General features: G+C 35.8%; 1 protein-coding gene across 4 annotated transcripts in view; it reads right to left on the bottom strand.

Moving 5' to 3' along the window:
* The window catches only part of LOC139971021 (nephrocystin-1-like), a 28,404-nt gene that overhangs the window by 10,110 nt on the left and 3,489 nt on the right, over positions 1-14,805 (bottom strand). The window contains exons 6-19 of one of the 4 annotated variants that reach the window (XM_071977166.1): positions 12,997-13,848; positions 11,885-11,955; positions 11,258-11,573; positions 10,070-10,202; positions 9,292-9,386; positions 8,415-8,484; positions 7,181-7,235; positions 6,527-6,554; positions 3,338-3,380; positions 2,665-2,749; positions 2,192-2,283; positions 1,674-1,749; positions 981-1,033; positions 301-375 (exon numbers count right to left, since the gene is read on the bottom strand). In XM_071977166.1, the coding sequence (XP_071833267.1) occupies positions 301-375; positions 981-1,033; positions 1,674-1,749; positions 2,192-2,283; positions 2,665-2,749; positions 3,338-3,380; positions 6,527-6,554; positions 7,181-7,235; positions 8,415-8,484; positions 9,292-9,386; positions 10,070-10,202; positions 11,258-11,573; positions 11,885-11,955; positions 12,997-13,848 (2,044 nt within the window). Of the gene's footprint in view, positions 1-300; positions 376-980; positions 1,034-1,673; positions 1,750-2,191; positions 2,284-2,664; positions 2,750-3,337; positions 3,381-5,560; positions 5,586-6,526; positions 6,555-7,180; positions 7,236-8,414; positions 8,485-9,291; positions 9,387-10,069; positions 10,203-11,257; positions 11,574-11,884; positions 11,956-12,996; positions 13,849-14,805 lie in introns of all 4 variants that reach the window. The other 3 variants (XM_071977168.1, XM_071977167.1, XM_071977169.1) reach the window with 3 other exon arrangements.

The following is a 14,805-nucleotide window of genomic DNA, read 5'->3' as shown; positions in this document are numbered from 1 at the left end:
TATAATATGCCATTACCTAGTAACCACATAAATATTTTAGTTATAAAAATGTATTTTATTAACTTATGAAAGAAAATTTTTGGTCAGAGTAAATTCGTATGAGTAATCTTAAATTTGCTTACACTTTTCACAGCCAGTGTTATATTGATTACGTTCACAAAAACATACATTTTGAAAGAGACACTCCCCTCGGACTGAAACTAATGGTTTAATAGGAGATTAAACCAATACACTGCATTAATTTATCATTCATAAGGTGTTCATAACACAACAAGTACTTCCTATCCGCATGGTACTTACCCTTGGTGAGAACCTCCAGGTCTTGAGGTCGGTTTCATTCCATGTCGCTTGAACTGTGTGGATGTTACTAAGGACCTAGGACAGGTAAAAGAAAAGTAACTTGAATATTAAAACCCTCTTTAACACAAATTTTAGCAATTCAGACAAAACTTGTTGAAATGCCGACGGAAAACTAAGAGCTGCCAATGTTTCAAAGAAACCCCCTACGTGGATTCTTCCAGCACCAACCATTCGGAAAAGCCCAACCACTTTATCTTCATCAGGCAACTTTGTAGCACATGTATTGGCCCTACCCTTCAAGAGGCATGTGTTATTTTTGTTCTGGTACTCTGAAGATCATAAATGTGTCACACTTGCATCTTTCATAGTTCATATATTCATGGATTTACTGCAGCTTTGTTTTATTTATTCTATTTGGTTCTATAATATGTTTCATAATCTAGTATGACCTTCAAGAACAAATTTTTTCTTCCCTCACATTGTAGTTAGATTTTCTAAAATTTGAAGTTTTAGCTAACAGCTTGGTTAACGTTTGCTATCTTAGGCTATCACCTGGTACATTTAAGAACTATAGTGCTTTGAAAAGAAACAAAAAACTATATTTAGCTTTTCTCTTTCTTTTTATTTTAATTTTCATATTCATGCATCTTCACTAACATATCATTTAGCATATCACTTACCTCTTTTCCATCAAAGATTGCAATTCGAGCATGTCTGCTCTTGGTTTCCAATCCTGAAAGGTTAAGAGAGAATAGTAAGTTTGAATACTGCAGTAATTCTATCAGAAACTCACATCTTGCAATGTCTAACCTGCATACGTCCTTGGTCTGAGAGCAATTCAAATATCTTGCAATGTGTTACATATAATAGTAGTACGAATATTGACTCTCTTCAATACCATACATTCTTATTCGGTCTAAAAATCACACATGCTTATTCCTTCCTTCGTTTGTTCGTTGTTCTTAGATGTCTTCCAACAATCCAAGATTTTACATTATGATGTGTGGTCCTTTCATTCTGCTATGAAAATGGATGTTTGTGAATATCATACAATGAGAGAATTATTAAACAACCAAAGATAGATGAGAAGATATTTTTCTATATTAAATTTGATTTAGTTTAATTCAAGTAAAGTTTATTGCCTATATGAGCTTCCAATGCAATGCCACTCATCATGAGAGGAGAGAGGAGAAGGTAACAGGTGGGGTGGGGGGGGGGGGGGTGGGTGGGGGGGATGAGTAAGTGTTTGTATGCCATTTTGATCTAGAAATCAATTGTTTCATATTGTTTGTCATTGGGGGACATATTTGAGGTGCCTTAATACTACCTAGAATCAATTAGGGGAATAAATATAAAGGAAATTGCTACCCTACCTACACCCATGGCTGGCATGTTTCTCACCAAGACCAGGGAGAGCATCTTTTGGAGTCTGCAAGGCACCGCACGTAACTGGTAAATTAAGAAGGAAGAGATTGTTTACATATGAAATTATTCCAGGGATAAGCAAACTAATACAGCAATAAAGATTTGAATCCATATGACCACAAATTTATGTCTGTTCACCTTCAAGAAATCACAGATAAAAGAATATCGGTCATAAACAAAATTAACCAGCTTTCTCATGAGGAATATAATTTTCTCTTTTATCTTTTGGTCTTGACCTCAAAGGGCAATCTCTAAGTGAACTATTCAATAAATTTTGCAAAGTATAGACTATCAAATCAGCCTCTGAGCTTCTCCAATGCCATGCTTTAACTTGCAATGTTCATGATGTTTTGTATAGTAACACAAATCCAACATTATATTTCCAGACCCATGCAATTTATTTCATCATTTTGTTAATTACAATATTGAATATTTTCTCCAATGATACTTTGTCTCTCCAACTAACCTGACTAGTCTGCGGATCCCAGAGCAGATCGCTGAAGCTCAGATTGGACGGACTCAACTTTGGTTTCAAGAAACTGCTCAATTTATTTTGTTCTAAAAGTAAAAATACAATGAAATAAAAAAGAGGAATATTCACAGCAAAAGCTAAAAGATTCTCTTTGGTCTACAGACATTGTTAAAGTCATCCCAGGAATCACAATGAATGACGTATGAAATCACTGTACACTTTGGAAGTTGCTCATCTACCTGAACCTTCCCGATGCAGGAGAGAGTATAAAAAGCCGAAGGGTCTGACAATTTTTATTATATATAGTATCATCTACCTTCAGGGCAACTTATATCAGGCAAATCAAGTTATATTTTAATTATTCTCTGATTTAAAAGATATTAGAAGTTCCAAACATTTCTGATAATGTGTAGCAAAATTTTGCAAAGTATTAAATAAACACAAGTTCAATGACAGAAAACACCAACCATTTTTTAGAAGACGCGCTGTCATGGACGGTCTAAAGCCAGCTGGAATAGCACCCATGGCACTCAAAACATCTGTAGCACTGGTCTGATGGCAAAACAGAGAGTACAAAGGTTAATTGTACAAGATCAAAGACTTCATCATAATTAGTTGTAAATTATGTACATAATTTACATTCTTCCAGGGAGGGGGAGGGGGGTATGAAATAGTCTACTCATGATGTGTAAAAGTCATTCTGATGTATTCACGGATATTTTCTACCCTTTCATAATGGTAGATGGTTTGTTCCAAAAACAGAAAAACCAAACAAGACCAAAAACTGGGTCTTTATTACCATCATACACTGTAACTGACATCAGTTGCGTACAGTAGGGCTGTCTATCAATGAAGGTACAGAGAGAGAATTTTGAGACCCGCAACTGGTCTGTGCTGACACTCATGCTACACCGATATTTAATTTTTCCTTAACCGTTGGTTGACCAAGATGTCATCAATGACCGATTATTATTATCATCGCTAAAATGTTCACAATGACATTCACAATGACATTCACTTCAATTCATAGGGAACAACACAATACTGATTTCTACATTGCCAAAGATTACTTTACGTATATGTATTCCATAGCAGGATCAAGCTTGAGTTAATTTCAAAATGAAATAATAATCATCTTACTTCATGTACGGATTTCCTGACTGATTTCCAGAGCTCTTTGCCACTACGGAAATAAATACAAAAGAATGAGAAAATGAAAAGAAAGAATAAGAAAATATAACTAAAATGAGTACTGTTAGACTTAATAAACATACTGGGATCAGTGGTGGGTACATTCTCTTCTTGTCCATCTCCTCCCACTCCCCCCCCCCTACTTCCACCCCTTGTACAGTGAGGGCAAAACAACATTTTCACAACATATGCTGGGACGTGCTCAAGCCGGGCAGCTCTGGGAGGCTGCTCCCGGCAGTTCTGAATGCTGCCCAGCACAAACAGTACTTTGAGCATTTCCGCACGGCACTACTTTTGATGATTAATTTAGCAAACTTTACCATTACCAAAATATTGGTGAATACTTGGCACACAAGTTAACTCTGGAATAGGAACCATTTGCCATCCAAGCATACTTCATTTGCAAATTTTTTGGGAGGACACCCCACCCCTTAGACCCCTCCCCAGGATGTGGATCACACTACTGCACAAATCCGACCTGCACTCAAACATTCTTGAGTACACCCCTGCATATGTGAAACAAAATTTCCTATAGCAAGTCTAAAGTGAAGGCATATACTTGAAAGAAAGTGACAAATGAAATCAAAATGTTTCCAACAATTAATGTTCTCCTCATTCAGTCATTTTTAAAGTACTCTACATAAGCGAGCATTAAAATTTATGCATTACTTAGCACTTTTGCCTTTGGATGGGAGGTTAGCGGGGGAAGGGTACCTAGCCCTTATTCTGGAGTAAAACTAGGAGAGGCAAAGTAGAGCCTCAAATGTAAGTGGTGGATGGCATTCTTGTTCCAATAACAACCACCCCACAGCCCCATGAGCTAAGCTACTACTGCATGCAGCAGTTCGCTGAAGTCAGACATTCGGCCTGCCATAGTATCATCTTACCAAAGTCTCAAATCCCATAGGTACAAACAACCCACTAACAATTTAGGTTGCATGGTAGAGATACTGGCAGATAAAGAGCTGTTTTTGTGTTTCGCTTAAACAAAATGTATTACGTATGCGCATATTTATGCAACACGCATTATTTGTGAAGTCAAAAAACTCAAGGCAAATTATATGCAAAAATTTTATGTAATATGCAGGCTTTATTAGTAGACAAATTATATGCAAATTTGCAAATCAAACCAAATAAAAATGGCATGAATAGTATGCTTTATAACAAAAATAGACAAAATGAATGGATTAACAAGAAAAAAAAGGTTTGAAACCAAAATGAGATGTTAAAAGCAGACAAAAGAAACAAGGAAACAAAGGATACAAGAGAAGATATAACAGACTGTTGTTAATTAAAGAATACAGAGGCAACATTCCAGATATTGGAGAATTTTAGGATTACGATATCTGCCCATATCAACACTAATATTATGCAACATCTAACGATAGACATATAATTTTATGACAAGATGCCAATATCTGGCAGCACCAAATATTACAAACTACCAACAACTCAAAATCCATTGCTAATATCCTCCATATTAACCTACACCCTTTCCAACACCCAACTCTGCTCAATTTTGCTTTCCTCTATTTAATCTTTCCGTCTTGACTCTCCTCACATTACTTTTCCTCCTATGCTTCCTCCCCCACCCCATGGTACCACCTTCTACTCCTTCATGTTTTACTACCCACTCCTTACCCTAACTTCTGCCATTTGTAGCCTATTATACTATCTCCACTATACCACCCGACCTTACTGCACCATAATCTTCCCGGCTCCCAATATTACACAATGCCCATCCTCCATTCTATTCCCACCCTCCTCTCCCCCCCTCCCTAGGATTTCTCTTAATATTACATATCTTCCCACCCTCCCATACTTGCTCTACCTCTCTCTGCTCTACCTCCCTTTGCTCTACCTCTCTACATTCTAGTAACTTACTCATCTCTCCTCTTTACCTTCTCTGTCAACTCAATTTTGCTGCATCTCAAACAAAAATTTCATTGGCATTTAAAATGCTACAGAATCATTACACATTCTTGTATCTACAAACTAGCCATTTTCTTTACTATCTAACTGCATTGCTATTCAACTAAAATGGACAGCCACCACTAACACCTACATTTTTGCATTTCTCACACATCTTTAGGCTCACTAATTTTGCATGCCACTGCTTTCAAGAACCTTTTAACAACAGATCAGCAAACCTCTGAACTATGTCCAATTTACCTGTCTTCCATATCATCCACCGTATCTTTCATCGAAATGAAGAGAAGACAGACAAGAAGAGAGAAAATATGAAAGAGAAACTAATGATACTACAGTGATATTAATGTTGACAGGGGCACACGATAATTAAAGACAAAAGAATAAACAAAAGCCAACATTCTGTTTATCTCTATAAATACAAATGGATGATTTAGAGCAGCGAGGATTTTGTGAGGAGGAACCAGTCAATATGTGTTTTTGAGCCAGTGGTTTGAATTTATTAAATTTTCTTCATATGAATCTCAGCCAGATCATCCCAAAGAGAGAGGATCTCAAATGCATGTAATTAAGTTATGGTCCTTTGAGAAAGAGGGAGAAAATCTTTTCATCCCATGATTCATAAGTTGCAATTTCTTTGAAGTTTTTTTCTTTATCTGTTTTAACTTGTTTGTCAATTTAATTACACATGCTACTTTGTTTGTTTCTTTTTTTTCTTCATTATTTTGACTTTTTGAGGTCAAACAAACCTATTAACGTTTGATTGTAGTCAAAGATCACTAGTCAACAATGGAGTGATGATTCCAATTGTTCATTTTTAAAATATATTTCAGTATATATATGCCAGTTTAAATTTTCCGGATTATTTGTAAGGTAAGTTGACAGTTAAGTTATTTATAGGTAAAAGGAATCGCAATGCAAAAATATATTTAGATTTAACCCAAACTGCTGCTTTCAAAAAAAAGGGAAAAAAAAGGGAAGCAGTCAAATTTAGTAATTTGTTATTTTTGTTAAAAAAAATCTGAGTTAAATTTTTCTATTATTAGTATTTTATAGCGTTTGGCTTTTCTATCATGAAAACCATTTATTATCAAATTATTTGTGGAAGAAAGTTACAGTCTAACTCTAAGAACATGGAATAAATAAACATATAAAAGTCAGAAATGGGGGGAAAGTAGGTTGATGAATTTGTATACATGATGGATATACCTTCTAGGAGAAAAATTCTCATCTGCATCTTGCAAAAAAACAAAAACAAAAAACAACATCAAAATGAGTATATGTCATTACACTTGAATACATAACATGTAAAATTTCACACAAGGATCATAGGTGTCAGGAGATGGATAACAATGAGACTGTAACATCTCACCTCTCCTCCCCTCCCTAATGTAACATCTCACCTCTCCTCCCTTCCCAAACGTATTAAAATGATAATTTGTTCAAACTGGAAACGGATAGTCGGGTAGATAAACAGCTTACAAAGGAAACACTTTGTCATGATGCAAGTAAACAAATGCTATTGTTTAAAGAAGGAAGAATCCATGGAAAGAGGTTTTCCCAACTTTTTGAACTTGTCCAACACAAATTTGTCATGAGGTTGAACAAATGCTGAAAGATTTAATAAACTCATGTGGAACTGTTGAAATTTTGCTCTTTGCCAAGTATTTAAGTTAAGTTTTGTATCCATATATACATTACTGCCTGCAATGTAGCTTAAATCAGGGACAGGGAAATACAAAGTTTTTTGTTGTTTCAATAATTATGGAATATTATCTGTTTTTGATTTGTGAATTGTCAACATCTCTTATCTACAACTGAAATCTAACTAAAAACTGCATAAATACACAAAGAATGACCTACCTGCCTCTGGTTCTGGTGATTGAATGTCCTTATAGTCAACAGAGTCTCTCTTCAGCTAAAATATGAGAGAGAGAGAGGAAAGAAACAGAAAGATGAAGATTAATATTTACTAGAATCTAAGAAAGCACAACTGAATCAAGATGCACATACTGCTACACATGATGAACTAAACACAGAGGAACAATCTAAAATAACTTTTGAATCTGTTCCACTTTATTTTTCACAGCTAAAGTGAATTTTGCTGCATAAATTAAGACAGTTAATACTGAAATTATAAAATGGCAGTTAACATTGAAAATCTAATACTCAGGTCTTTCTTTCATCCTTGACATTGTTGTTGAACACACTTCCTGCGCCAGTAATCAATTATAAAATATTTTAATGGGTGCAAAGAAATTAAGTTAAAATGCAGTATTTGATTATTCACGATACAAAGTTCACTATCAGGTTCCCAGTAGAGGTTCAGGTCATAGGCAAATTAAATTAAATTACATTAACTAATCCTGTCCTTAAAGGGTGTGAAGACTCGCGCACAAAGAAACGTCTCATGCCGGTAATCTGACCTAGTTTTGAATGAGGTGTAACAGAAGTGTTAGACACCACCATCAATACCAGAAAATACACACACAGCTTGCTACCGTCGGTAATTTGACACTAGTGTACAGACAAAACAAACAGCTACGGTCAATACCCACAACACAGTGTGCATAGCAGCGATGGACATATCAGGTCTAGATAAAAGATAACACGGTATCACGTTTCATAACTGTCTGCATTTTGTAGCGACAAGAAAAAACTTCACTTGCAAGCAAAGGAAAGTTAACTTTTTCAGAGGGTGGCACGCGGTTTGGGGCGAGTCTTCAATGCCTTTAAACTTATAACTGTATAAACAAGTTTGTCCATTGTCAACGGTGATGTTATGAATGCTGGTCTGTGGTGGTCAGTACCGACTGACAGTCAGTCTTACCGACAAACACCAAGCTAAAATGAATGCCTTTCTGACCAGCAATGACTGTTTGCCACAACCAGTACTTCAAGGTCCATTAGTAAAGATGAATTTAACAAAGTGATCCAAATTTGCCAGGACATTGCAAAACAGCCACCAGTACTCTGCATGTCCTGGTCGCATTCCTGATTGTTACAAGAGGTATCACACCCACTCCCCTCCCCCCCCCCCCCACACACACACACATACCACTTCCCCTGCCCTTTATCAATAGGTCCTGTTTGTTACCTTGAGATAAGTGCTTGGTACCATGCCTTTATTCCCTTCTTCATCCTCTGCCATCCACCAACCATCCTCTCTGTATAAATAATGAATAATTTACTTGAATATTTCAGATATGACATGAAGGAGATTTGTGAAAATTTTCTCAAAGTTGAGGCAAATCCATACATAAATTCTTGAATATTACAGTAACTCTTGTTTACATTCTATTACACTAAACAAATAATTCATATCACGGAGGTCCATTTGTTTCTCCTACTTCACATACCACCAAATTTGCAAACATTCCAGTTATAATGGCAAAATGTATTGATTAAAAGATACATCACCATATGGTCCTTCAAAACTGGATCATTGACATTTCCAGTGTCTATTGTGAGTACAAGGAGTGAGGGAGGTGGGGTGGTGGTAGACCATAATACAATAATGTGAGTAACACTGATTCCATGCTCCCCACCTCTAGCCCAACCCTGGGATGGATATGACAATGAAGGGAAATACCCTTTAGCAGACAAAGTGACACTTAGCAACAGGTTTTTCTTAAACATCCATATCTCCTCCCATTAGTCAAATCAAATGACATTGTTTGGCTATCAATTAATTACATTTATTATAAAACTTGTAGAACAAGATAAGTCGATTTTGAATCTGAGTACATTGGAAGAGAACAGTTTCTAGAAGATCAAAATTTCTCACCATGGTTGTATGAAATTATTCCATGTTTAAATGCTTGATGTAACTGATATGTTAAGATTGATATTAAACTAACAATAACCTTACAGACAATGCCCTCATGTGTTCACTAACATCTCTCCAAATAAATTCTGGGAGGTGACACAATTTGTATTTTTGTTCTAGTTGATGCTACAATTAACTACTATACCTTGTGCTGAGGATGGTGACAACATTGCCTTGTTTTACCGTTAAGTCTGTCGGTTCTTCGCCATCAAAATCACACAGAACAACAAACATATTCTCCTAAAAAGGAAAAGATATGCAAAGAGAACATGCTTATAAATACTTAATCCAGGAAAGTCCAGAAATATAACATACAATTTTGTAATTCGAATGGGATTACAAGAACAGCAATTATAAATTTTTCGTGTCAAAAATGACACAAAACAATCGACTTCATTCAGTATGAGGAAATAAATCATACAAAATTTTATTTCAATTAACAGATCCGAACAAATAATCATTCATGAAGAACTTGTAGCATTTTGCTGCCTGCTAATATAAACCTGTCCTATTTTTAGAAAACAAAACTCACTCAACTCAAGTAGTAAATGGTCATTAAGTTCATTAATTTTCGAAATACCTCAACAAAGTGCACTGTTGTCAAAACTAAGTGGAAATAGATCTTGTATTGATAAATGACCCAACATGACACAATAATTTTGGCAAAGTAAACTGTTTCCCAGAAAAGCTAACACAGGCCTTTGGAACTATTGCTTTGCATAATTTACCACAAAATTATTCTATTTATAAGGGTAGCCTAGCAACACATTGGCAAGACCATTCCCATTTGCAAGGAAAACATTTTAATGTGGTTTGACAAAAATTAGCACTGTTCTTCTTCCAAGACCTTAAGCAAAACAAAAGCGTATAATGCTTTAAAAAAAAATTGGGGGAAAGAAATAAACAAAACATGATTATCTTACTCCCTCAAGAGGTAATTGGTCATCTTCATCATCCTCATCTTCCTCTTCTGATGATCCCGTCTCTTCAAGTTCATCTCCTTCCTCCTCCTCTTCCTCCTCCTCCTCTTCTTCCTCTAATTCTCCTTCCTCTTCACTAAAATATCAATTATAAATAAATATTACTCCAGGCTTTCTTTTTTCGTGGATATTGTCTTTTTTTACGGTCGTTATTCATTCTAGGCTGATTTCATATATTATTTGCTTTTCTGTTACCAATTGTTTGTATTATTGTGCCTGTGATAACGTTTATGTTGATATTGTACTCTGTAAATAAATCCATTATTATTACCTGGAGTTTTATAGGAACTAGCAAGAAATAAACTTCATGCGAGCTAACATGATACAGACAAACATGGTTACTGCCTAACCTGTTCAACCTACCATTGTACCCAGAAGAATAGAACTACACTCTGAATACAACACCACTATATACACTGTAAACTGCTGCTAACTCAAAATACCAAGTAAAAATGGGCAGCTAGCATGGAACAAAGAATTGTGTTTGCTAGAGATGCCAGTGATATTCCTTTCATTGTAATGAAGACTGACTGGCAACTGTAAAGAAGTAATACTGACTGAAGAGTTTTGCTCAGTTTTCATCCCACTTATGGATAGCTTCCGTAATAATTCACAGTTATATTTGACTCTGACATAATTTCAATGGCACATTTGCAACAACAAAAAATTGTCAGTGTTGTTTGTTATTCCAAATATCATTTGCCATTTTCAAGATCAAAGACCACTGATGTGACAATTCCAATTGTAAAATTTCATTATTTTGTATTGAATATTTTGCAAAACAAAAACATATCAGTTAACAATTTAATCATGTGAGCAAAATGTCAAACACTAAACCTGAACGTTTCATATTTAAATCACATAAATGGATATTCATAGATTTAAATTCATATGACAACCAGTTGGGACAATTATTCTATACTGTAATGTCAATCCTGGTTCAGAGCACTCGTAGTGTCAGTATGAGCAGTATGAATATGGTGTTAATATCAGATAAAGATTAGGAATTGTTTGTACTGTCGATACAAGTGCTTTGAAACATGATATGGGAGGATAGTTTAGAGAGGTATTAGCACTAGAAAATTGTCCCAACTGGCTGCATAGGTTTGCATATAAATGAATATTCATTACTCTTCTTCTCCACTTTCATATTCTTCATCTTCATCATCATCCTCATCGCTGCTTTCATCTTCCTTGGCATCTTGCCTCACTATTCCAACTTTTTTAGAAGAGTCACCAGTTGATTTCGGTTTCGATGAAAAACTGGAAGGTCCAGGTTTACTCGATACTCCAGATGACTTAGGCTGAGCTATGACTACATCTTCATCACTTTCTTCCTCCTCCTCATCCTCATCATCCTCCTCCTCCTCATCATCATCATCATCCTCTTCTTCCTCATCATCTTCATCATCTCCATCTACTTCTTCTACTCTAGTTCCCTTGCCTTCTGTTAGTTATCAAAAGTAATCAACTCAGTTTTCAAACTGTATTTTATGATATTAAACCCACAAATGTAAAATATCATGGCTGTAATTTGATTACAGCCGAAATTCAATAAATCTTATCCCTAATCTAATAATCATACTCAATCTAACACAAAGATTGTAACAAAGAAACCAATTGTTCAGATCGATTAGAGCTGTAATGAAAATTCGGCTGAAACTTGACAAAAACTGCAATCACTTGAAACTGTTGGATTCAAATATACTCTTAGAACAGTTTCTATCGCTTTAAAAGTGAACAAATCCTGTCTCTTACCTTTACCGGGCTTAGCCTTCCCACTCTGTTTGGTACTCGAATCTTTGCCTACTTCCTCAGGTTTTTGTTTCCTGAAACAAATATCAATGTCATGTTAAATTTGTGGCAAAGTTGTCAACATCATGAAATAATGGGTAAGCAAATATCTCTCAAACCTCTAAGAATTAAAGAAATTTCACAAAACACACTAGCTACATCAATTACCGAAGCAATCTATTTTTTGACCCTTCAATTTAGCCAAAATGAACACAGTTGTTTTTCACATCAGGCATTGTTTACTGTGAGCAATTTTGTCATTCCTTTCCGTTTGACATTTATGTTACACCTTTGGGCTGTTACAGTGAACAACAAATAACTTTTATTTTCAATCTATCGATGGTAACCTATGGTAACTTGCATGATACGGACCGGGAGTGTAGCATCGAAAACAGCTTTTTAGACGCTATTTTACAGGCTATCCACAGGTTACTGAGAACATTCCTACACAAGAGATTAATGCCATGCTACTGAGTACTCTTAAAACATTTAAGGATACATTTTAATCAAGGAACAAGTCTTTAAGTGTAAGGAAACTTTCCCACATAAGACATGATATGGTTTTACAGCACAAAACTGATAAAAGAATGTCAATATGAAAGAGTGAACTGGATTGGAAAGAATGATCAAACACAAGAAATTGTATGAATGTGATAGGTATGAGTAAGAACAACAAGATTTCATAGAAGGTTTTTACTTTGAACAGTCTGAAAACGAAGATTCAACGTGTCTTGAGAAATGAAAAGTGATACAAAATGTTCATGAAAGAGAAATGATTAATTTAAGTAAGTTACTCACAAAATTAACATTACAAATGTTGACATCTAACATATACACAAGAAAATATCGTTTCTGGAATTCTGTAACGAATATCCAGCAGAACAACTTGTCAGGTTCAGTGAAAGTGTGAAATCCACTGATGTCGGTATGACACCAGCGATAAGCAAGTGCTATGGGTTAGTATGAAATTAACACAGCTAACTGTTAACAAGTATTCATTAATGCGACGGTAAAGTGTGTGCACCACAAACCAAGTTTACTGTTAGTACTATTAATCACTCTCACAACTAGTTCACCTGTCTGGTGTTTTGCTTCGGAAGAAACGAAATCCACGGCTCCCTCGTTTAGAATCTGTTGTGACCTCTTTCTCTTTCTTTACATCAATGCCCTTTTTGTCTTGTTTTGTCTCGGAAATAATTTCAACATCATCTTCATCGTCATCGGGTCCTTCAAGATCGTCATCTTCTTCTTCCTCCTCTGACTCTATCTTGTCCTCATCCTCATCTTCCAAGCTGTCTTCATCCTCTTCATTATCCTCTCCATTATCCTCATCTGCCTCCTCCTCCTTCTCCTCCTCCTCATCCTTCTCCTTTACATCTGCCTTACTTTCTTTCCCTTTACTTTTCTCCTTTTCTTGTTTCTTCTTTCTCTCTGATTCATCCTTCAGTTTTTCCCTCTGCTCTTTCTTTTCTTTGGCCTTTTTCTCTTTTTCAAGTTTCTCCTGAACTTTCTTTTCTTTCTTCTCTTTCTCCTTCATTTCCTTGGCTTGTAATTTCTCCTGTTTTTCTTTCTCTTTTTTCTCCTTCTTACTCAGTTCTTTCTCTTTCTCTTCCACCACATCCTCCTCCTCCTCCTCCTCCTCCACCTCACTTTCATCTCCCTCAGACTGTTCCAAGGATTCTACGACATCTTCATCACCAATTTCCTCCTCGGGTATCTTACTGGGAACTTTTGATTTGATGTCCTTAATTGGGCTTTTAGACCTTCTGAACAGCCCTAACCTTTTAAATTTAGATTTATTCTCCGAGATTTGCTCCTTTGATTCTGCAGTGGTGTCTTCTGCCTCTCTCTCTTCATCGCTGTCCAATGTCTCATCTTCATCCCGGTCTTCCATGTCATTGTTGTTCTTCTCACCCTGTTGCATCTCACTTTGATTGCATCAACACAAAATACAACCAAGTCAAAAACGAGCAAAAAGAACACTTTAAACCGGTCACACAAGACTCACCCGAACACAACCCGACACACATACTGTGGAAATTGGGGAGAGTCAGGCAGAGTGTGTTCTTGAGACTACCACTTATCAAGATTTTGCCAGTTTTTAGTTTAAGAGATGTAACTCATCATGGGGAAATGTTAGCTTGCATGTGAAATTAGAGAAAAAAAACTGATTGTTAACTAGATGGCTTGCAGATCACACTTCACTTAGTTTAGCTATATGCAAAAGTTAACCCACTTTTCTATTTGGTTTTGCTAATTAGCACAACCATTACTCATTAAAAAAACATGATATGCAATGTATGAATACGATATGATACATTCACATTTAGCCACTAACTCTACTTTGGGTATTAAGCTGTATAATGACATGGATACAAATCTACATGCTATGAGTAGGTTCACATTAAGGCACTAAGTCGTCAGTATGATTTTTTCCCTCCAAAGGCGCGAATCACAATCTCTGTTTGTTTGTCTTGTCTTGTTGTTGTTTTACTATGGACACCATGTTTTACTATGGACACCATGTTTGTCCCATGGGGAAATGTTAGCTTGCATGTGAAATTAGAGAAAAAAAAACTGATTGTTAACTAGATGGCTTGCAGATCACACTTCACTTAGTTTAGCTATATGCAAAAGTTAACCCACTTTTCTATTTGGTTTTGCCAATTAGCACAACCATTACTCATTAAAAAAACATGATATGCAATGTATGAATACGATATGATACATTCACATTTAGCCACTAACTCTACTTTGGGTATTAAGCTGTATAATGACATGGATACAAATCTACATGCTATGAGTAGGTTCACATTAAGGCACTAAGTCGTCAGTATGATTTTTTCCCTCCAAAGGCGCGAATCACAATCTCTGTTTGTTTGTCT

The sequence above is a fragment of the Apostichopus japonicus genome, chromosome 8 (assembly GCF_037975245.1).
Source record: "Apostichopus japonicus isolate 1M-3 chromosome 8, ASM3797524v1, whole genome shotgun sequence".
NCBI lineage: Eukaryota > Metazoa > Echinodermata > Holothuroidea > Aspidochirotida > Stichopodidae > Apostichopus > Apostichopus japonicus.
Note: the sequence above shows the minus strand (reverse complement) of the source record. Positions and strands in the feature narration are given on the sequence as shown.